At 44.6% G+C, this 24,072-nt stretch overlaps 5 protein-coding genes and 2 non-coding genes across 9 annotated transcripts in view; 4 read left to right on the top strand and 3 right to left on the bottom strand.

Annotated features, from left to right (window-relative positions):
• The window catches only part of LOC115673499 (probable indole-3-pyruvate monooxygenase YUCCA10), a 39,434-nt gene that overhangs the window by 15,293 nt on the left and 69 nt on the right, over positions 1-24,072 (top strand). The gene's annotated exons all lie outside the window — the stretch shown is intronic.
• On the top strand, positions 1,756-4,907 carry LOC115673678 (uncharacterized). The gene is made up of 3 exons (XM_030595916.2): positions 1,756-2,105; positions 2,481-2,744; positions 4,854-4,907. Exons 1-2 carry the CDS (start codon positions 1,839-1,841, stop codon positions 2,739-2,741), a joined length of 528 nt encoding a protein of 175 aa, XP_030451776.1. The 5' UTR covers positions 1,756-1,838; the 3' UTR covers positions 2,742-2,744; positions 4,854-4,907.
• On the bottom strand, positions 2,983-5,057 carry LOC115673677 (secoisolariciresinol dehydrogenase). Of its 3 annotated transcripts, none has more exons than XM_030595909.2 (4): positions 4,924-5,057; positions 4,763-4,834; positions 3,705-4,220; positions 2,983-3,451 (listed from the first exon to the last, which is right to left on the bottom strand). In XM_030595909.2, exons 1-4 carry the CDS (start codon positions 4,953-4,955, stop codon positions 3,163-3,165), a joined length of 909 nt encoding a protein of 302 aa, XP_030451769.1. In that variant the 5' UTR covers positions 4,956-5,057; the 3' UTR covers positions 2,983-3,162. The 3 variants fall into 3 exon arrangements, with proteins under 3 accessions (XP_030451769.1, XP_030451770.1, XP_030451772.1); XM_030595910.2 differs by having other exon boundaries at positions 4,763-4,819; positions 4,924-5,041; XM_030595912.2 differs by lacking the exon at positions 4,763-4,834 and having other exon boundaries at positions 4,924-5,040.
• Positions 7,802-7,873, top strand: TRNAP-AGG (transfer RNA proline (anticodon AGG)). Its single transcript has one exon. It is a non-coding gene; the product is annotated as a tRNA-Pro (tRNA).
• TRNAP-UGG (transfer RNA proline (anticodon UGG)) lies at positions 8,492-8,563 on the bottom strand. The gene has a single exon. It is a non-coding gene; the product is annotated as a tRNA-Pro (tRNA).
• On the top strand, positions 12,155-13,154 carry LOC115673495 (uncharacterized). The gene has a single exon (XM_030595680.2). The coding sequence runs from the start codon at positions 12,540-12,542 to the stop codon at positions 12,918-12,920; it is 381 nt and encodes a 126-aa protein (XP_030451540.1). The 5' UTR covers positions 12,155-12,539; the 3' UTR covers positions 12,921-13,154.
• Positions 13,898-17,377, bottom strand: LOC115673494 (rho GTPase-activating protein 2). Its single transcript, XM_030595679.2, has 4 exons — positions 16,685-17,377; positions 15,782-15,902; positions 15,330-15,680; positions 13,898-14,905 (listed from the first exon to the last, which is right to left on the bottom strand). The coding sequence occupies exons 1-4, from the start codon at positions 17,026-17,028 to the stop codon at positions 14,294-14,296; spliced, it is 1,428 nt and encodes a 475-aa protein (XP_030451539.1). The 5' UTR covers positions 17,029-17,377; the 3' UTR covers positions 13,898-14,293.

Consider the following 24,072-nt stretch of genomic DNA (forward strand, 5'->3'; position numbering starts at 1 on the left):
TACTTTCAATGTTTGATTCCTAGGTAACCTAGTAAAAAGAAAAATGGGGAATAACAATCTGTAGTATTTTCACTGCCTAGTTCAATAATCCAGATACTGCGAAGACATACAACATGAATTTTCTGCTACTGGAGGAGGAACAGGACATGATAAGACAAATAGAAAAGCACATTTGCAATATGAATTTCCTGATATAGAGATATAATATGAGTTAGATCCTAAAACAAAATTCACGTTTGCAGTACCTTTAAAAGTGTCGAAACTCATTTACTGAGCTCTCTCTGTTAGACATTAAGTTAAGTTTCCACATTAGTTGCTCAACATCATTGCAACCTAAAGGAAGAATTGCTCCATAGCAACTTAAAGTTTACCTCCGAAGTAAGAAGTTCCTCGAGCTGTTGGTTTTCCGATTTGTATTCCTAAAGACGGGATTGAAGTCCAGTACAAACCTGAACAATTGAGTAAGCATCGTCAAGTTACAACTTGGGTACCATCTCAGTAATTTTATTGTGGAATAAATCCTTCTAAAGTAGTCTTGACTGAAAAGATGGCTTGTGTATTAAGTAGCTACTTGGGGACCATCTCGTTTTTATTGTTCAATAAATCCATCTGAACGGTCTTGGAACCGAAAAGTATAATCAGGAAGGAGGGTATGGTACATGGAAGTGCAAAAATCTTGATCACAAGTGACCAAGTCCGCTGTACTTGAGCCAAGTTAAATGACACACCATCAGTTGCTAGCAAAGCAAAAAGGCACCACCAGATGGATTTCTCAATTTCATGGTTACTTCTCAAGATTCAATTCAACCCAACAGAAATATACCCAAATTTCACACCCTCCTGTTCATCCTACGACATATGATCACAATTGGAAAGACGAAAAGCTACTTCCGACATCATAAACACAATCCAGCACGAGATTGGAACAGAAAGAACCGAGAAGAACATGGAAGAATTGAACCAAGAAAGACAAAAGGCTACTCAGAATTTCACCAGATTGAAACAGAACACCGAGCAAAGACCAAAACGAGACCGGCGAAAGCGACAAGCAAAGACAGGCAGTCTGCTCTACCTCGCACCAAGGCTCAACAGCTCGAAGATCTTAACACAGGCACAGGAGCACCTTTCTCTACAGCTGGGAAGCAGTCTGAAGATCTCAAAGAGGCATTCATCCGGGAGTTCCTCGATTGAAGATGGATCTTCCCCCTCATACTCGTTAGAGCTGACGACATATGGATCACATGCGCTGCCCTTCGCGAGGGGTGAGCGGAAGCTTGAAGACGAAAGAGACGAAGGAGTTGATATCTAGGGTTTTTTTAAGTCCCGGGCCGGCCGTAAAAAAAGCCCGACCCGGACCGGCCCGGCCCGAAAAATGAATAATATATGAAATTTAGGGCTCTTACCCAATCCAAAAGAGGCCCGCCCCGAAAAAGCCCTAAATTTCCGGGTCGGACCGGTCCGGTATAGGTCGGGTCGGGATTTATTGACACCCCTAGTTTCTAGTCCCAGAAATTGGGAACTAGTCCGTTAAATTTGGTTCCTGGTTCCTAAATGAGATCAGACCGAATTGGGAACCACTGAACCCTATTGAAAAGTAAATAAAGAGAAACACTTGAAATCAAAGAGCTTCAACAATTTTGACAATCGAAACGACGTCGCCGTCCCCTCGCCACTGCCCTCCCAGCCTTATCCCAACCCAAACGTCTCTCCCTCTCTCTCTCTCTCTCTCTCCTTGCTCTTGCTCCTTAGCCATGGCGTCTCTGCAACGTCTCTCGTCACCTCGCCGCTAATACTCTCTCTCTCTCTCTCTCTCTCCGAGCAAAACCGCATCGCCGCCGATGGCGTCTCTGGTCTCCCGCCTCCCGAGCTGCAATCGCCCTCGCGGCGACGATCTTCTCCCCGCAATCGCCGCCGCGGCTCCAATCGCCTGCCCCACCAGCTCGCGCTCGCGCTTCACTTCGAACCGTCCGGTCAATCTCATCGCCTCCGTCGCGAACCGGTCCGGGCCTCGCGTCCGCAATCCTAAGAGCAGCGAAGAGGACGAAGCTTCCGTCCAAGAGCTCAGGATCCCCGACCATTGGTTGCACCCTCCCAAGGCCCTGGAGGTACTCGCTATTTGCATTGCCTTGCTTCCTTTGAGCTCGAACCGGTCCTTAATCTGGAATTCGAAAATGATTTTGATGTTGGTTTCGTTTCCGAGAACAGTATGAAATCGAGCGTACGATCGTCGATCGCAATTGCTCGAGCAAAAGCATCTCTCTTCGATGCTAACATGATTTGTCTCGGTGTGAAATGTTTAAGACTTCGAATGTTTGCGCTTCAATTGTTTTCCAGTTACTTCTCAGCTACCTTTCCTTGTAGACTCCGAGAGCGGAACCAGTGAAAAGTTGCTATCTTGCGGCTTTGCGTGTGTGTTTGTGGAATTGACATCCTTACTCCAGTACTCACATCTCTCGGGCTGGGGATGAATTTTTATCTAGGAATCGGAATGGCTCAGAGTTTCTCTGCACAAATGGCTGGACGACGAGTACTGCCCGGAGGAGACTAATGTCAAGATCAGCCAGGTTGCCGCGAGCTCGTACTACAGTTCCTTGTTGGAGAAGCGAACCGACCTGGGCGACATCCTGTTGAGCATGGCTAGAGAATTGGAGTCCATCTCCTACCAGGAGAGCTTTCATGGGGCATTCTCGTCGGCGAACGCGGCGATCGATCTGATATGTCGGCGGATAGAGCAGTCGTAGCGGGTACGTTTTTTTCTCATTGCTTCGAGTAGGCCGATTCTTGTCGAGATTTTCGCCATGCCTAAAACATCTACATAGATAGGGAAATGTGTTTAAAAGACTAACTGCTTCTAAGGTAGTCAGGTTTAGTTGGCCTAGAGAATATGTCTAAATCGACCATGTTTAGAGCATTCTTACCGTACGAGATTTGCTAACCATCAGTTCCTTAGAGAAACTTGCAACTAAAGATTAGAGTTTGGGATCACTTAAATAGCTCTCGAAGAAGTCTGATTAAAACAAGCTTATGAGGAAATCATCTGTGCAATCCCTACTCAATGCTCCCTAAATAACTGGGGAAAAACCAGCAAGAAGAATTCTGTACGACTCTTGTCGAGAATTCTTTGGCTCTGACTTGGTATGGTTTAAGCAAGTAAACACACTCTCAGTGCACCTGGTCCGGTGCAGGCAACGTTAGACTCTTCATCACCGTGAAGCCTCCATCCACCACCAGATTATGCCCATTAACATACTTTGCATCATCTGATGCGAGGTAGAGTGCAGCGTTGGCAATGTCACTAGGTTCACAATTATCCCCCATCAAAACACCAGCATCATGTATAATCTTCTCGATTCGTGAATCTTCGACACCACGATAGATTTGCCTCATCTCGTCCATCACAAATGGGGTTGGTATGGCGAAAGGCGATATGCTGTTGACTCTGATGCCATACCTACAAATACAGGTGGAAAATAACCAATCAACAGAGAGAGCAAACTGTACGAAACTAAGCTGAAAACAAAAAACTATGAGCAGAACCTATTAAGTGAAGGATTTTCCAAACTCTTCATAAGAGACAAATATCAGAAGTTATGTTTTATTTCCATCAATAAAATAACATTTTACGGTAAACCTGTGTGATCAAGAGCCAACAGTATCTAGATGTCTATTGGAACCAAACCAACCCCATCCACAACTACCCTTACCTGCATAACTCAGCCGCAACGGACCTCACCATCCCTATAATGGTGCACTTCGAGATAGAGTATGTATGCTGTGCAGTTCCTCCAACTAATCCCGTGATGCTGGCAGTACAGATCATCGAGCCAGTCCTGCGCGGGATCATCACTCGTGCCCCATGCTTTATTCCGGCAACAACTCCTCGTACATTGATGCCCATGACCCGATCAAACACATCAAGATTGAGGTCAGCGATGCTCGGTGGAGTGCCGCAGGCGACCCCGGCATTGTTGTACATGATGTCGAGTTGATTGAATCGGGAAACAGCAAAATCGACGGCATTTGAGATGTCTGATTCTTTAGTCACGTCACATGGGATGAAGACGGCATCAGGTCCAAGCTCTTCAGCCGTTTCTTGGCCTAGCTGGTGCTGGATATCCGCAATCACAACTTTGGCGCCATGAGTGACAAACTTAGCTGCAGTCGCCTTGCCTATGCCACTGGCTGCTCCTGTGATCAGTGCCACCTTGCCTTCTAGCTTCCTGTGGCATGACATGAGAATTGTATGGCATAATAATGGGTCATGACTGTTTTCCTTGGGTTAGGATAAAACAGGAGATGGGTAAGCGATTAATCATCACTGCTCATGAAAATCAATTGATCTTACGAGCATCAATACAATATAGAGTCGAAGAAGCGGCTTGGTTATCCTTTGCGAAAAGGAGTACTTTTTGTGTACATTTCGTAGTCTATGAAAGTTGACTGTCTTTGACTTGCAATGGTAAGTAGAACTCTTGATCGTAGACTCTAAATATGGAAGTGATTCAAGTGAATCTGCTTTGGTAGAGTCCGATTGTTGATCATGGAGATGGCATTCAACATAAGATAAACCCCTAAGTTCCAGCTCTAGAGCTTCAATAGGACCTCATTTGAGTCGTTGCAGATAAGCGTATGACCAGAGTCTCTTAACTTATAGACTTTAGTGTGAACACAGCAGGGGAAAAGTGCAGACGAATCGAGTTTGAGAAAATGACCCAGATACAAAACATCGTACTTGATATAATCAAGGAGAATTTGATCACACCTTCCTGTGTCAGTGGAGAATCTGCTAATTGCTTTCTGATTGATTAAGCCGCTGTTACTGAAAAGGGTTTTGCTGTCATTGCACATTTCAGAACTCACATCATGATGAAGAAGAAGTAGAAGAAGAAGAAGAAGCAGAAGAAGAAAGAGGAGGATGCACACCTTAGAGCAATTCTCAGTCTGCTTCCGAGCATAGTTTCAGCTGATGTCTCAAAGAAAGATGAGATGGATCAGAGAGAGAGAGAGAGAGATCTTCTATTGTGCTCATGTGAGAAGTTCTGTAGCGTTCATGTGACATCAACGGACACAAACACGACAGGCCAAATCAGAAGAAGAAGACAGCATCGTGGCTGTACTTGACTACTTGTCAACGGAAGATATAATGCACTCGCAAGTTGTCTGCCGCTTTCCGTATGGTTGGACGCAATCGTATCGAGGCAGACAATTTCTCTGTAACATGAAGGAGTAAACGGGCACTGAACATTTTGTTCCCGTTGAATTATCAAAAGCTTGAAGGAGCTGGCATCCATTTTTGGGAAAACTTCTTGGACCAAAAAGGAAAGATGAGTTTTTTTTCTATCATGATTAGAGCTCGAAACAGCAGTTGTGCTCGGAGACCACCACAAGAACACGGAAATTGATGAATGATTAGGGATCATTGAATCTTGCGTGTGAATTTTGGCTAAATTGGGTGTGGTCCCTCTGGTTGCTTTCTCCAGGGAACCAATCGAAAGGGACAGGTTAGGAAAGACCTTTGTGTTTCTCGCGGCCAATTCCCTAAAAAACCCTCAACTTTAGCCTTTGTCCCAATTATATTCCAAATTTTTTTTTGTCTCATAAAAAACCCCAAACTTTCACTTTTGTCCCAAATCTACCCCGTTAACTTTTCGTCTAATTTTTTAATATTATTTTTTCGAATTTTTTTATTTTTTCTTTTTCCTTTCCTTTTTTTTTTTTGTTTCACCTTCAACCTCTGGCCGGTCGCCGGTCCGGCGACCGACCAGAGGCGAGGGCCGGCAAGGTCGACCCCGCCGACCGCTGGCGAAGCTCGGTCTCGCCGGCGTTGGGCGAGGCCGACCTTGCCAATAGTCGGCGCGGGCCGAGCCTCGCCGCCACGGCGAGGCTCGGCCTCGCCAAGCAACCGGCGAGGCCGAACCTCGCCGTTCTCGGGCGAGGCCGACCTCGCCGGATCGGCGAGGCTCGGCCTCGCCGGCCGGCTAGGCTCGGCTTGGCCTGGCATTGGGCGAGGCCTAGCCTCGCCGATCACGGCGAGGCTCGGCCCGCCGGCATTGGTGAAGTCGGCCCGCCAAGATGCGGCGAGGTCGGCCTCGCCCAAAGAACGCCGAGGTTCACCTCGGCCAACCTCGCAGTTCTTCGGGCGAGGCCGACCTCGCCGGTTCACGGCGGGCCGAGCCTTCGCGCATCGTCTCGCCGTGGTGGCGAGGCTCGGCCGAGGCCGAACCTCGCTGCTGCCGGGCGAGGCCGACCTCGCCCGCTTGCCGACGGGCCGACCTCGCCCATAGCCGGCAGGCGAGCCTCGCCCACCACGGCGAGGCTCGGCCCCGCCGGCCATTGGCGAGGTCGGCCTCACCCAATGCCGGCGAGGTCGAGCCTCGCCGGCGGCCGGCGTGGCCGAGCCCTCGCCAGATCGGCGAGGCTCGGCCCTGCCGACAACCGGCGAGGTCGGCCTCGCAAGAACAGCGAGGTTTAGCCTCGCCGGTTGCGGTGGGCCGGGCCTCGCCGTGGCCGGCGAGGTCGCCCTCGCCCAACGCCGGCGAGGCCGAGCCTCGCCAGCGGCCGGCGGGGCCGACCTTGCCGGACCGGCGACCGGCCAGAGGTTGAAGGTGAAACAAAAAAAAGAAAAGGAAAGGAAAAAGAAAAGAAAAGAAAATTCGAAAAAATAAAAAATAATATTAAAAAATTGGACGAAAAGTTAATGGGGTAGATTTGGGACAAAAGTGAAAGTTTGGGATTTTTTATGAGACAAAAAAAGTTTGGGATATAATTAGGACAAAGGCTAAAGTTGAGGGTTTTTTAGGGAATTGGGCCTTCTCGTGACATGGCCTTTTTTTGGCACGCTTTGACTTCCATTTTTTTATTTCTTTTTTTTACTTGAGTAATGCTAAATATAGTAAAGTTAATGTATAAAATTGATATAGCGGTGGTTCATAGGAATGCTTGGGTCTCCGCCAAGGGTCGGGCTGGGTCTCTCCACCTGGTTCATCGCCTGCGATGTTGCCTTTACTCACGACTGTTAGGCAAGATCCGAAGGTCGAGCATTGCCGATGGTTAAGCATGAATGGCCGTCGATGGTTGAGCATCAAGCATCGCGATGTATGTCGAGCGTGGAGTGTCGAGGCAACCCCTAGGGTCGTCCGATTGTCGCCTTTAGTCGAGCATCGCCGTTCCTGGGTCATGCGACCTCGGAGCTATCGGTTGGGCTCGTTGTGGCCCTTGAAGCCCTCGCCTAAGCTCTCGGAGACAACGAACAGTTGCTCCCCTTGGGAAAAATAACTTTGCATATCCCAAAACTCAACCAAACGCAATTAGTCCTTTTGATTATTGCATAATCTCACCAGATCAAATGACCCCAGAAATAATGGAGATACAATTGTAACTCATAATTGATTTTTTTTTTTTTAAATCTTTCTTCGATTAGGCTCCCACTTCAATAAAGTATTCTATCCTATAGTCTCGCCACACGGAATGGCACATGCCCACACCATGTGTCATTGTCATGCATCGCTGCACTATCCCATATGATTAGTACATAAAATACCCATTACTCATCACACTGTCCTTTTCAATGCGAAGATATTTTCATGTGATGCTCGCACCATGTATGATATACACAGTGCAAATATAAATGGGCGGTCCCCTTTGGACGATGAGCATAATTTATTTTTTTTTTGAAGCAGTTGGTCGCACAACGTCTGCCGTGTGGTTAACATATAAAATACCTTTCCATGTCCCAACCGGGGTGGCTTAGGCACGTTAGCTATGATATAATATAAGTGATAGATTGAACAGTCATCGAAAAGGGCATTTGGTCTAGTGGTATGATTCTCGCTTAGGGTGCGAGAGGTCCCGAGTTCAATTCTCGGAATGCCCCCCAACTTTCTTCGTTTTTCTTTTTCTCTTTCAAAACTTTTAATTAGCACTTCCCAAAACGGGCTCCGGCTCGTGACGTTTTTAGACAGATGAAAAGCCCACCGGCTCCAAAACGACACCCCGTTGAAGCTATGAAACCCTACTGGGCTTCCATCTTGTATTCCCTCATATGGGCTTGAAACCAGCAAGCAACATGAGAATGCAAAATACTTCGGTTATATGAGCAACCACAATATTCTTCCTTGTTACTAATTCTTCGCAATTGGGCTATGTACTCCATTGAAAATTACTTTTTTAATTGTCGCGTGGGCTGTAAAGCTAGTCGACATATAGTTATGTACGTAGGGCTAGGATGCAATTATCTCATAACTTGTTTAATTTCCTTTTCCTTTTCTATCTCTTGTCCCGAAATGATAGCTGTAAAATCAACCGCAAATGTTCGGATCTTCACGTAAAGCGTGATTTATCGGCTAAAAAACAGGAATGAAAGAAAAAGGGGAAGGCCCGTTGTTGTCCAAACCCAGAAAAGCGATAATAGAGTTGATGCAAATGATCTCTTAAGTAGAAGTGATTAGTAAAAACCACAAAACGAGGGAAGGAAGAAAGATCAAGTAAAAAGGGGGCATTCCGAGAATCGAACTCGGGACCTCTCGCACCCAAAGCGAGAATCATACCACTAGACCAAATGCCCTCTCATCTGCCTATGTTGTTTGAATAATTATAATAAACCCTTTAAAAGTGAAGAATTTGATGTCAGCATTTTTTTTTTTCGTTTTCTAAAATTAGCTGTTGGCAATACTGAGCAAAATCCCTGATAACCTTGATTCCCTTTGTACCCTTTCGGTTTTCATGCATGAATTTCACGTTGGATTCTCAAGACTAGGCACGTTTCCGGGTTTTAAGGCTTGGAACTCGAACATTTTAGCATCAAATACTCTCTTTGAACTTAAGACATTCTTCTTTCCTTCGGTGGATACGCCGGACGACATGCTAATATGGTGTCACGATCCCAATTGACCGGCTTCATTTTGCCCCGTCTAGAACATTAAATAGAAAAGATGACGCTCTCAGTCGGAAGCATGGCGTCGCATTAACATATCACGTGGTGTATTTTTTCTTTAAATTGGACTTGCCATTTACTCTACTTGGTCTACTTTGGATCTTGACTAATTCGAGGATGTCCCCCCCACTCGTTAATGCGATGATGATACATTCTTAATTTTACTGGTCACCAAGCCCTTCTCATTTTTGCGTTTTCCGACAGCAACTTGGAAAAACGAACGAAGTCTCGTAAATTGACTTTAGAAAACTTCTGAGGTTTTCGAGCCCTTTGGAAATGGTCGTGACATTGACCCCCCCCCCGGGCATCCCGCGTCGCCGGTCTTGTTCCATTGCCAAGTTCCTCATCGCGCACTAAACGGGAAGAAAAATTAGGGTTTGAAATGAAACCTTTTCGGAGATAAATTATGTCCTGCAGGTAGAGGTACAGAGTCAACCTCCAGTTCGAAGCTTCCATGTGAAATGTACATGAATTAGAAGAATTAGGATCCTCTCGATTTATGGAACGGCATTAATCTCTCTCGCGATCTAAAGTCGTGGCCTTTGTTAGAGGCTGTTTACCTCGGATTCGAGGTCGCCTCTCATCGCCGACTCTATTGAGAGAGAGAGAGAGAGAGAGAGAGAGAGAGATTGGAGCTCACGAGGTCAACGGGCAGCGGCGACGAGAGGAAAGAGCAGTGGCGCGGCGCGGCACGGCGAAGAGCTGAAGAGCACGGGAGGCATGCGCGGAGGTGGAAGCAAAGGGGGGAGGGTGTGTGTCGTGGATTGACGGTGCTTTGTAAATTTTTTTTATAAAGATAAAGTTAGTGAATTGGAGATAAAATACCCAATTTTCCCTTAAAAGTATAGGACTCGTTTTCCGAACTAGAGTAATGCATCATGTACCATTCGACCAATAATTCATTTGTTGTCCACGCTACATGACACGTACATTATGGTCATCTTGTATTCTTAAAATACGGAGTATCGGAAATTTTCGTCTCGACTAATTCCTGTGAGCCATATAATATTATAACGATAATAAGGTCCTTCAAGAAAATGGTGCGCATTTATTATTTCTCATAACGATTGTGTTAATACGGAAGACCAAATTACCGTAATTGACGGGGAATATGGAAGACCGACCAGCACTTGCTAATTCAAACGAAAAACGCGGTTGACCTCTCAAGGAATTTCAGGAATTTAGATGATAAGGATATGCGTTGCCTGCTTGAACAATTGGCGCATGTCATTATTATGATCACGATATAAATATGGCGAAATCACGAGTCAAAATTAGAACGCTATGCTGCCACAAAAGTCAAGATTAAAAAAAAAAAACCATTAAGTGCCCTTTTTCAAAATCCGAGGAATTGAAGTCTATATATATATAGACTAAATTCTTGACTTCAACAACTTCAACAACTTTAGATAGCAAATTGAGAACAAATAAATAAATCGAATACATGAAAATGATCTTGTGATAAGGATATGGAGCAAGAAATATGCTAGATGTGCTCTACATTTTTTCTTTAATCTATCAATATTTCCATTTTGTAATAAAACAAATCAATCAAAAAGTATCCAAAGCATCTTAAACCTCGGATTTTTGTCCAGGAATTCCATAAAAGAACATATGTACTATAATTATATGGAAAAAAAAGAACATATGCTACGAAGAGAAAATATGGTTCCTTATTAAACAAACAATAATAACTATAATTATAAAGTAGTCGGCAAACTTGTGTATTATCTCATAAATCTCTCGTATAATCTAGTTTTAATAATTTTCATCTCGAGACAATTCTAATTCATCGGTCGGAAATAACTCGAACCGCACTTTTTCTTCGTTTGATAATCCTTTTTTTTTTTTGTCGTTTGTTATGTGTGCAACTTTTTGGTCATACATATAACAAAACGATGTCGTTTTCACGAGAACATATACCCCAAAATCAAGAGGGACTAATCTTTTTTTCTTTTTTTGGTCAGAAAGAGGGACTAATTCAACTCCATAAGTTTATAGCTTGCATAATGACCACACCCAACAGTTTCCCTACTCCGTTCAACCTAACTTCCTTCTCCAATCTAAATTTGGAGATCAAATAGAGTCATAACACCGCTAAGATTCGAAGCAAGACGTTGCCTACTTCATACCACAAATATAACCCTCAATTAAGAATTTTTTTCTGTCGAAAGAAAATTGCATTAATTACTCAAAAGAATACATGAGAACTACATTGACTTTCATGACAAAGAAAATCGAAGCAAAGCAAAATCCAGAATACAACAAAATAAAGCCAAATCCAAAAAAGAAGGATGATCAACAGAGCACCAGTAGGGTTAAGCACATACTCAATTAAGATTAAACCACGCACTAATTACCTCGCGAGAGTGAGTTAGGGTTAGCCAAATTGGCACGTATCATGTGAATGTGTCAGGAGCTCTCTCCAGATAACGTTTGAAAAAGCCCGATGGATGTTGGCATTGCATTCGTGGGAATCACCAGCGACGACAATTTTTTATATCGACAACGTGGGTTCTCGGTCATACTTTGTTCAAATACCTCTTCAATTTCGGCTCTCTCGACAGTTCAACGGCTGCCCAATCTTGACTCCCTCTTCCTCTCTCTCTCTCTCTCTCTCTCTCTCTCTCTCTCTTGAATGTTTACTTTGGTCGGCATGCAAGAACTAGGAAAGTGCCGTGTGCCTTATGTCTTATTTGTAGAAATACGAGCCATTTCTTTAATTCATAATCTCATTTGGAGGCTTTTTTTAAGTATTTTTTTAATGTAATTTCGACGCGTTCGGGTATGGTAACGAACGTGTTCGGACCGTCATGATTCGACGGTAATTCAAGTGGTAAGGAATCGGCCCTTGAAGACTGTAGGAGAATCTTATGGAAAATTGAGAACGAGTCACCACAATTTCGGTGCCGCGCGGATTTAAATCGAGATCCATATGGTCATTGATGTTAGAAATGCAATTTACATATCGTTCTTTGGCAAGGCCATTTCCGGTCATGGTTTTACGCGGAGCAATTTATTAAAGAATAGAAGACCAAGTCAGCAATTACAACCTAATCTGGTAACCCCAAATTGACCCTTTTCTTGATCCGAGCTACCCAAAGAAAACAAATCCAAAGATGAAAATGAAAATGAAAAGGAGAAGAAATGTCCCTTATTTCTCCTCATTGGTGGGGTCCTATGCGCATTAATCATTGCATAAAGCTTCTAGATGAGACTTGCCCGATCAATCAAACTAGTAGTTGTAAATATATTTCTGCACGATTCAATTGGGTTGGGTTTCAATCATTTCTAGAAGAAGAAGAAGAGGAAGAAGCAGCAGCACATGGTTGGTTCCTCATCGCCATCTCCTTCCCCTTTTCTTCTGCCATATAAAGATTTTCTGACAGGTTCCTACTAAGTCACGGCCCACCACAAGATTTGAAGTGTCAAACAAGACAGGCCACATCGCATGGTAATGCCCCTTGATACAAGTAGCCCATTACCACCGTGCCTTGAAAAATCCTGGATTCTCTACCAACTATATAATGCCATGAGAAATTTTTGTACCCTTTTGTGGAAAAGTTCCTGACGACAAGACAGAGCACACGATCGGTTTTGAGGAAAGATGGAGGAAAGGTTGCAGAGGAATGTCGCTGATGATGCTTCGCCCTTCTTGCTGCTCGAAGCCACCGGCGATTCCGAGGTGGATGGGAGGGATCCCCAGCACGAGGGGGTTCCGATGGAGGTGGACGACGCGGAGTCCTGCAGCTACGACTCGTCTGACTGGATCGATGCAGACGACGTCGGGGGGGAATACGACGACGCCACGGCATGGCTGGGAGATTGTCATGAAGAGGATGAGGATGAGTTCGAGGACGAGCAGGACAGTCATGTGCAGCTTCCAAAAGTGGAGTACAAGTCCTTGGTCTCGGTGGAGTCGACCAATGAGTTGATGAATGAGATGGAGAGGAGCAAGCTGTTTTGGGAGGCTTGCCTGGCTTCTTGATCCTGGGGGGTGCGCTTCTTTTTTCGGCTTCCCGGGTTCGCCTTCAAGCCTACAATATCGCTTGACGGCTATAAATTCTTTTTGCCTTTTTGTTCAGCCAGTAAGTGCACATAGGAATGAAATGAATGCCTAACTTATTGTCGAGCTGTGCCTCCATGTTATATGAATGGAGAAGGCTTGATTCTTGAAAAGCTATTTTCAGTTCGAGTTTTAGCTCAAGTAAGACTCCAATTACGTGCAGTTCTCGTGAAATGCTACAAATTCTCGGGTACCAAGTATTTCTCGCTCGCAAAATCTTGGCTCAAAGTCGAACGGGATTGCGAGCGCGCATATGCATATGAGGGAGTATTCGGTAGCAACGGCTGCTGAAAGTTGACTTGACTTGCATGGCTACTAACATTCCTCTAACTCGACGTTGCTCGGGGTTAAACTCAAATAGCCAATAAGGAAAAGCTCGAGTAGCTCACGAGCAATCTTCCATCAGCAGAGCTCCGAAAAACATTCAAGAACCAAAACAATCTGATACGATACGGACAGCATCAATAGCGGCAAAAATCTGTTAGGCCTTCCTTCTCTCTCCGCTACTTCAAATTGTTGGTTAGTTAGTTGCCTTGACTTCTTCTGCCAGTAGGTCCAAATGCTCCACGCTATCATCATACATACACAAGGACAACTTCCTGCAATTTTTTCCCATTACGACTCTTTATGACAGGCTGTATCTTCCTATTTCAGAAAGACAACCACGGTGGTCCAAAGTTTGTACCAAATGCAACCACCATCACAAAGAGACGGTCCAATAAACCAAAAGAAAACACCTCCCATGTCCCCAATTTATTTCAGGCCTGCCTTACTGCACGACCGATAAATGCGAAAGAAACTACTCATTTTGAGGCTCTCTCTCCTCCGTGTCCCAGGAATATGAAAATGAAAATGAAGATAGACAGTCGCAATCGCACAAGAATTCCGACTAATGTAAATTGCACAACAGAGAAAATCCACTAGCAAAGGCACAATCAGTGGTAATCCACCGAAGGATCATCAATTCTCCTTCTACATCACATATGGTGGAAAGGACAGATCAAAAACAAACCACATATCAATTTCACGTACAGATTGAATCGAGCGAGATTTCCATCACAAGGTTAGGATCCTTGGTTACGAAAACTACAAGAACAAGCATGAACTTTCAGCAGCTCAGCCCTGAGCTGAACCACGATCCTAAAAATCCACCACTAGCAAAAGGCACTCCCAATCACTGTTTGAAGTCAACACACCTAGAAGTAGAATGTACATAAGATTAAGAAGCCATGACTCTAAGACAACACATGAAATCTGCAGAGTATGATCCCAAAGAATGGGAAATAAGAGTTTGGTCAGACAACCGAGGGCATACGAGAGACAGATTCTACCATATCCATGTCGTTCATTCTTTCACATTCCTTCTGTGGACTCTTCATGTCAAGGACTTGTGCTTCTCCCATCCTCCAACTTGTCCCAGAATCTTCTCCATCACTAGTCGTCAAAGTGGAAGTCCTGTTTTTGCTATCAGTGAACGAAATACCCGACTCATCATTGACAAGCGAGCAATTTCTAGGACTTCCATAGTTTTGTTCCACTTCACTCGATGGCCTTTCAGACGAAACATTTGCATTTTCTGCATGATCGCATTCTTCCAGTTTCCTCAAGAAGCAATCCTCTATTTCACTCGGTGATCTGCCTTCATCTTCGTCCACGCAGCTCCGGCTGTAATTCGCATCCTCGTTGTCATCAAAGTCTGACGTTGGCCCTCTTAATTCACAGCTGGTATCCATCTCTTGCTGACTATCATATTCATAATCGGTTTGTCGCCCGGATGAACGAGATGACATGGGTGAGTATCCTCCGGCAGCAGCCTCTTCACGTTCTCTGAGAGTCTTCATGATTAGAGTCTTGAGCAAGTTCATTACTTGCACAGCGTGCATCAGAGCGGTCAATGGATCGGACATCTACAGAGAAAAGAAGAATGCATTGCTTAAGTTGTTGTTCTCTTGGAAGTTGAACTTCGTTTTAGTGTAATTCAACATAATGATAACAATTTCATAGTCAATTGTCAGAAGAATTACAGAAATCCTGCAAATTTGAGCTAGTCTTTTAGTATCATAATGACAAAAGGCAATAGTTTTTGTGAACTTTGTATAATTACAGTTGTGGCAGGAGATCTCTCTCCTAACCACTCTTCTCTTTCCTCAGCAAGTGAAAATAGAATCATCTCGCGAACTGATATTGAGAAACCTATATCATCCTCCCCTCACCTTGCGGTCCACAGTCAACATAGCCAACATGTCGATTTTCACAAAAATATTAGGATGGTACTTGTTGAACGAGACCAATATCGAAATTTCTGAAAATTAGGGAGATCTGATTAAGTACCTGAGTCATGTTTGGCGCGAAAACCATCGCGATGTTTCGTGCATTCATTTTGTTGAATTCCTCTTCCTCGACCACATCAGCCATAAGACCGACAGCCCAATTGAGCAATGCCGACTCGGTTGGCTTTAGCTGCTTCACAAGCTCGATGGATTCTTCTTCGGTGTTGCATTGGAGAACTTGTTCCGGGGAAAGCCCATCGAGCACGCCAGAGGGGAGCTCTCGGAACCAAGCTTTGATTAGACCTGCCAAACAGTGAACATCGATATCATCGGGCACGATGCCCCTGTTCAACTGGTCCCTCACATGCTCCTCTTTGCTGTTCTCCGGGTTTATGCGGAAAATTCCTTCGGCCTGCAGAACCAACAATAGAGTTCGAGTGAAAACCCAGGACTCAAAACAAGAATTAGGAAATTCTTTGCCTGCAAGACAATATCAGTGGAGAGTGATTCTACCTTCAAACCGTCTTGTGAGTATAGCCGCTCCTGCATGAGCAAAAGAATGGAAGGGACGCTATTTCCCCGTGAATCAAATGAGCACTGCATCGACTCAGCCGAGACTCCAAACACACTGACACTGCAAAAGAGAAGACCCAAAAATTAAGCTTTTTTCCTTTTTGGCCATGACATGCAAATCAAGTTCAAACGCATAGTAACTGCAGATTCCAACCCGCGGGAAAAACAAATTCGTGGTAAAGTAAGAGAATATGGCCTAAAAGTTAGTACCGCAAATGTCCAAATCAAAAAGGCTACCAAATTAGAAAGAACCAAACCGACATAGAGCATAAAGTCCATACTTTTTTATTTTAACCAATTTGTTGGTACTTACTAAAGAAGAGACCTTTCAGCAAGTAAAGAAAGACTCTGGCCTTCATCGACCCATAAGCGACGCAGTTTAGACTCATCTGGTACATTTGATAACCATCATTAGTTCATAACTCTCAGCTTCACTTTCCCAACCCAAGCCAAAAACTTCAACTTGCGAAATTAGAGAATGTGCGAAATTGAAGTGAAAATCATACATTTGAAGCTAAATTTAGTCATGACCGAAAAAAAGAAGAAGCTAAATTTAGTATGTCGAATCATACTAGTGCAAAATTTCAGCTCTTGCACAGAAATCTCCTCGAACAAGAAAAGGAATCACACCAGAAACGCAAAAGGAACTGACCAAACAACTTGCTGTCTCTCAGATCTGAACTCCACACCATTAGAGCACCCAAGGTAAAATCCACCTCATTTTTGTCCACAATCCCACACTCATCAACACTCTAAAAACCCAAAAACAGGAGGAAAAGGAAGGCCAGAAAAACTAAGCTTTTCGAAGCTCATCCGCCAAAAGAATTTCAAATTCTGGGTTACCTCGCGCTGGGGACCCGGCAAGGGATCTCGACCTCGAACTCCACGGGGAGGCCCAGGAACCCGTGGAACCGGTCGAAGGTGACGTGAGTGACGTGGCGGACGTTGGTCGGCCACCCGATCTCCATGTGGTGGTGGGTCACGACCGTGGCCGTCGCCGCCGTCATCACCTCGTCGCCCCGCTCGACCCTGCAGGAGGCCATCGACTTCCTCAGCGCCGTCACCAGGAGGGCCAGCACCGAGAGCTGGTTCTGCTCGTCCTCCGCGTCGGCCGCCGCCATCTTCGCCTTCTTGGCGCTCCCCCCGCCGCACCCTCCGCCCTTCGCCACCATCACGGGCCCCGTCATGTCTCCCTTTCTCTCTCTCCCTCTCTCTCTCTCTCAGTGGTCTCTCCGGAAGGTTCTTGTTCCTGTTCCTGTTCTCCTATCTTGTCCTGGACCAAGTTCTTCTTGCCTTCTCTCCTTGTCTGGGTTTTGAGAGAGCGAGAGAGAGAGTGAGTTAAGGTGGGTGAGGCTGCATTGAAGTCGGGGTCTTTTGAAGCTGTCCTTTGTGCGCTGCGGAGGTTTTTACGAGTTCGCTTTTGGGGAGTTCCAAACGGCCACCTGTGTGTGGGTTTTTCAAATTCCTCCCCCCTCAGGCTCGCTTTATCCGCGATGTCGGGACTTTTGACCTCGCTTCGACACTCTATTTACAGGTCGTGCCACTCTCCAGGAACACGGGTCCATCTCCAAACTCCCACACACCGATCCTGTCGTCGTCTTCTTCTTCCCCCTAGGAATCAGAGACGGCCCACTGAAAAATGAAAATTGCTTTCGATGAAATCGAGCGAGCAGCGGAGAAGAAACTTTGACCATCGCCCAAGGAAACGCGCGTTGACCACCACCTGGGACTGTTCGGTAACAGTTCATCTGTACAGTGCGTGATGTAGTAATTAATTGAGCCATAAAAGATAGCGATTAACTAACCATTAGAGCGCCGAATCTAGGTGAAAAGATCAGGAATTAGGATCGATGCCAGATCAGAAAATGGTGGGTATTGGGAGGGGGGTTGGCCAACCGCATCATGGCAGGGGAGGTGGGTCGGTGATATTATGAGGATCTAATGATCTTATCGCTTTTCATGTTCCAAAAAAAAAAACGACACAAAGGAGAAGGAAAGAAGGGGAAGAAATGGAAGAAAATTGTGAGTCCACATGGACACGAGTGCTTTGATATTTGCGTATTGGGGTCGACGTGGGTGAAACTTGTCCTTGATTCGAGGACGAGGTTCGATGTTTCCGACGAGGCGGGTGAGTCCCTTTCATGCGATTTTTGGCGTGATTTGTGGGCGGGGAGGAGGAGGAGGAGGAGGGGGAGGGGTTTTTGTGTAACTCTCGAGTTTTCGCTTTCTCCGAAGAAAATGTAAAGGCTTTGATGGTTATGGGAAGTACGGGGGGTCCTCCACACCATGTCGTGATCACGGGGTGGAGCTAGCTGCATCGCTTGGCTCGGTGTTCGGGATGCCGAAAAAAAAAAAACTTGCTTAATCAGGATCATAATGGAACATTTAGAAGATGGGACATTTCATGACTATGAGAATCTATAGCTACTTTTCGAGAAACATACAGACCGATAGACCTGATTAGAGGCTTAGCGGGTTACAAATCCGTCCACATCTTATTTGAGCCACGAGTGTCTAAAGACATCTTTGAGCTGATCTGGACATATAGTTATCGGGCTCGAGCTAGACTAGCCCGCAAACTTGTTTTTATCTTTTTTTGTTCGTGGGCGTGCCCGGGAAATAATGTCGGCCCAATTCAACGGTCCGACCTTGGCTTGCCGCCCTTTGATCACCTCTGTTGACTTACTTTGATAGATTGTAATTTTAAAATTTGTGTTTTGTATAAATGTGATCGAATGGGTAGGTGAACCTAAAGGGCTCCGACATTCTAGTAGCTGGGTAACCTTTACTCGACGATTTAATACATGATATCTTTCGATCCCTCCGCCGCACCAAGAAGTCGCATATAGCGCATGGCCAAAAGTATTGAATCTTTGCAGTACAACATGGCAACATCTATACCAAACCATCACTTGATGAGACATCAAGAAGTCGCGTACATTACATAGCTAGGCTCTTTTTACTGGATGTTACACACAGATCCGGAAGCCGTATACGTCATTCAAATGGTAGGACTTACATTGGCAGCAGTGGATGTAGAGTTTTGATTCGAAGATGACGAGAGGAGGAATTTTGACAAAATATATGCTTAGGGAGTGAAATCCCTATGCCTTCCATGAAAATTTGGAAAATTTTAGCAAGTACTAATTCCAAACATCTGGCTGCCAAGGGGGCAACGCCGCCAACCTTCTTATGATCCGTCCATGCACGATGGATCCCAAGAAGTGAAGGGAAATTCCCGTGCATTTTCCATATTATAGTGTGGGCTTTATAATTATCATTATCAATCACAAGACAATATCATAAAATAAAAAATAATAATGTGGCGTCGCACATATAACACAGAGTGAATTGCACGCTTTTATATCTTCGTGATAAATGTAGCATGAGCAGACTTATCAAAAGAGACCACACTCGTGCATACTACAAAGCCCGAAACTCATGAAAAGTCCATTGATCACCTCAGATTATTGTGTTTTAAAAAGGGTGGGATCGATAATTTATTTTTTCTCGATCGTAAAGATTAAACTCTTTGAACCCACATGCGCATGGCCGAGTTAGTGGGCGCTTTCCTTCCCTCCTCAGAGGTTCTGGGTTCGAATCCCCGCTCGGCTCCGTAATTTAAGTGGGGGGCCCTGGCCGTGGGTTGCTGGGCTAGTCTCCCCTGAGGTATAGGCGCCCCGATTACCTGTGCGGTCTCATCCCCGGAAAATGGTGGCGGATCCTCGATCACAAAAAAAAAAAAAAACTCTTTGAGTGAAAAGAAAAGAAAAAAAACCACCCTTTTGTCTCGCGAATTCAAGAAAATCGGAAAAACTCCATCTATTCTCCAATTGGTTATACTCGATCATTCGTTGTTTTGGCCAAATTTTGTCCCCACGTAAAGAACACGAGCTTCTCCCCATCTCAAAATGACGCGAAATCGCAAATCAAACGCAAAGAGCATCCGAGGCAAATTCGATTCGGTTTGTTTGGTTTTGGGGGGGAGGGAGGGGGGGGTTAGATAGAGGAGCATCCGATGCGCAAAAAAAAAACACACTCGCGATCCATTTATTCCTTAACTTGTCGTTTCGTATCGCCATTAAATCATTCCTTTGTCTTTTTTCCTTCTTTTTTTATTTTAAGCAAGACAAAATTCAACGACGGACCTCGGAAGAGACGACGAGGAAGAAGATCGATCCCAAATGGGGACAGATCTGCCCCCCGCCCTCCGCCGATCGGACGGCCAGAGGAAACCGAGAGCGGAAGGAGAGGAGCGGCCCAGATTCGATCCGGTGGGCCCCGCGTGGGGGTGGGGGGGGGGGTGGGGACAGATCCTAATCTCTCTCTCTCTCTCCACTTCGGCACTATTTGAAATTCAAAAAAGCGAAGGCATTCCCTCAACGATCGAATTCGATCGTTGCCTCTCCTTCAGCTTTTATTTTATTTATTCATTTATTTATTTGGGGGCTCCTTATATGTATACTTTCGTTGTACCTTTTTCGCTGAATCGGACCACCTTTTATGTCCAGCTTTCGTTGCTGGTGGGGGGCGATACACGTTTTGATACCCCACGCCACCCCCCCTCGTATCATCCAACGTTCCATTTGCATCGTCCTCCGCGCTGTCCGCTCCTCCTTCTCCCCGAGGCGAAACGGAGAACCTGTTTCGAGGCCGATTGGAGACTCTTTGCCCGGTTTCGAAATGCTGGACGTAAAATAGGATGGAAGTAGCGTTGGGTCGACCGGCGAGACTCGATGTATATGTTTCGGCATCGAATTGTGATTTCGTAGGGCTCGCTTCTCGGCATGTCGCCGGACTCCGGTTTAGTCTGAACGAGCCCTCGAATGCCGAAAGAGTTCGGCCAATTCTTTCTCTTTTCCCTTTTTGCTAAGGTAGTCTAACGCACATTCTTGATAAGTGATTTGAAGCTTAAGTTGTTAGACGAAAGAATGGTTTTAATATTTAGATATTCTAACAGAGTCTGACTTGACATGTGCCGACAAGGTCCACGCTCATAGATGAACTGAGTGGACAGTCGAACCCAAGATCAGAAAAGCTTGACTTAGCTGGCAATTCGAGGTCTCGAGTTCAATTCCTATTTCTAGACGTGGTAATTATCTGTCTTGGCAAAATAAAATCTCCACGTTTAGCTCGTAAAACAAAAGGGGGCTCTACATAAACTTTTGCTTCGATGGATTCAAAATGAACGAATGATGCGATCATGTGCCCTTCGTGCTTCTTCACGTGAATCCCGACTCTTTTAATTCCACCGTGCGAACGAGATTGAATCTCCACCGCCACATTATAATCAGTGCGAGTCGCCAACATCCTCATCATTGCCTAATGGCCCCCCATCTTGCGAATGTCGCATGTGGCAAGTACATCGGAATTTGTTGGATTAACTAACGTCCAATCCTTCTCTAGATCTGTTTTGTGAAATCAAGACAAAGCAAATGGGTACTCGTTCGTCGAAGCCAAAGTACACGTACAACAGATAACAATTGCTTTTGAATTTTGCGGTCTCCGAGTAAACTTCACACTTTTGGTGGTGTTAAAGTCATAACTCTCGATTACCGTACCGATATATAGACTCGAGCGATGCGCGGTTACCTTTAACCTACCGAGTCGAGAAAAAAAGCGATAATTAAATTCGAAACTTACAAATCGATGAATCAATAATATAAACCTCATCGGATTTATTGAATTACATATGCATATCGTCTACGAATGCTATAAATATTTCTTAATCTAACTGGCGATATAATATTCTATGTACTAGATCGATAGAGAACATAATGCATGTTTAGGAATCAGATCTTATACCGGCAGTGCCCTATTAAAGAATTAATTGCATATTTCGGGTTTAGATACGACTCCTCGACACCAAAATTTGATCCAAATAAAGGTTGTCTCGCTTTGAAAATGAAGATCGTCACGAGCTTGAGCTTTAGTGAGCTTCGTGGTGTGTACTAAGATTCTATCTAGGTTTGTCATGCCCGGTTCTAAGGAATAACTTCTACCAAATAACTAGTCTCAAAGCTGAGATGAGACGTCGGTCCCGAACATCACCGGGATGCTTGCCTCCGCCAATCCCGACTGGCCACCAAAGCCCCTCGGACCGCACTTCCATGAGTGCATCGTCAAGGGCAAGTCCATGCAAAAAATGCAAACAAGGTTTCATTTCGACAATGTTTCAAGGAACCGTCGCCCGAAGGACCAGTAGTCATTCAATCACCGATAATTTGCTTTCACCCATTCGTTGAAGACTTTTTTAACAACGAAATATACATTCGAACACGACATTGTTACGATGGGGACTGATCCATCGAGTAATAACCGAGACTACCACGGCAAGGAGTGCAAAATGAAGGAGTTGTTTCTTGTTGTTGGGCAAAACGCAGCGAGTTACGGTTCATTTTAGTGGAAATGTGGCCTCTACAAGCTTTAGGACACGATGCATTGTTAAAAGTCTTGGGGCTCCTATATGGGCCTAGCAATGATGTCCAATCACAATGGCAGCGAGCTGGCTTCGAGACGGCTGGTCTTGTCTCAAACCCGTTACACTGGTTTGTGAAAATCTAGATCGTGCAATCACTTCAATTTCAAATTCTTTGTTGAAATCCCATGAATCATAGAAGGTCAAGTAGAAATTGCGAAAATGCAAAGGGATATGTAATTTGGTCGTGTATAATTGCACAAGCGACCTTATAATTTTTAGAAGAGGAAAAACTATGTCGATAAAATGGGCCTCTGGTTTCGAGTTGCCCTCGAGATAAATCTCAGGCCCGTCCGAAACCTTATCGTATTTTGTAAATAAACTCACAAGCCCGTCCCGAAATGATAAATTGCAATCCATTCAAGTCCAATTTAGGGTTTGGGACTAGTCGGGTGCCCGACAAGACCCAGCCCCTTGCCATTCCTAAGCTAGCGTTCATTGTACCAATGTTGGTTGTTTGACCAACTCATTGACCCAGCACTGTGTTTTCTGGGCTTTTCACCGTTGAATTGAAAAGTGAAAAATCACAACCGTCCAAGCCGAGATCTGTGGAAGGGCCGAGATTTGTTACATTTTCAAGCTATCGGTAAAAACAAAATGGGAATATGGTAACTCTCGAAGATCATAGAATGTTTTTAAATGATCCATTTATAATTTTTTTGGAACAAAATACCAGATAGTATCGCGTAGACAATAAATGCCTGAATATGGTGATACTCTGTCCAATTTCCGAGCAACAAACCGTTCTCATTTTATTTTAACCAAGTAAGTTCCAAACAAGCCTTCCAAGTACTTTGTCCATAATAGTAATATTATATATGAGATTCTTGAGATTTTCCATTCCATCTTATGGTTACTGATTTTTTGCATTTCAGGGTTGCTTATTTTTGTAAAACGATGTAATAGAGTGTTTAAGTGTTAAACTCATTTATCTAAATTCCCAATTACAGTTTGAGGCATGATTTTATAGAATAGTTTTACTATCTTAACACTATAGCTCGAGATATCGCAATATCATTTCACCTTGTCAGTGGAGAGAGCGAGGGTGGGCGGTGCCTCAGAACGAATTTCGATGAGCCTCTTTTGTACTGAAATGAAGAGATTAATTTACAACAGATTAAGACGTGACAAATGAGAAATTTAGATCTCATAGAAATTATGTAGATCTAGGACTCTCAGACCACATTTCATGTTCTTGGTGGATTTCATCTTTGGAAACATTTCTATTTTTCTCTCTCGATCACTCAAATCAATAACGTGGCAATGGCAATGTCAAGTTGCCACTCCATCAATAAATCAGTAGCAATGTTACCATGCCGAGTACCATCATGAGTGTCGGAAAAACAATAAATGCTTTCAAGAGCTATTATGTCATTGCAACATAAACGGTGTGCTTATGTTCTGGCCACATAAAGAATGAAAAGAGCTTCGCCCTATATTAAAGGGAAACACCATAAAAAATCTCAAACTATACCGCTTATGATAAATTTACCTTGAATTTTTTTTTTGTGATACGAAAAATCTCAAATTATGCCACTTGTGATACATTTACTCCACAATACTTTTGTCCAAGGGCATTTCGTCTTTTTCTTTTTTATGTATTTTTTTCCTTTTTTTTTTCTTTCTTCCCTCTGCGGTCGACGAGGGGCAAGGGCAGCCCTCGCTTAAGTCGGGCAAGAGCGACCCTCGCTTGACGCCGGCGAGGGCCACCCTCGCCGGCTTCCCTCCGCCGTGGCCAGTAGATGGGAAGAGA

Source organism: Syzygium oleosum, unplaced genomic scaffold (genome assembly GCF_021117445.2).
Source record: "Syzygium oleosum isolate NSW1041296 unplaced genomic scaffold, Sole_v2.1 Sole_v2.09, whole genome shotgun sequence".
NCBI lineage: Eukaryota > Viridiplantae > Streptophyta > Magnoliopsida > Myrtales > Myrtaceae > Syzygium > Syzygium oleosum.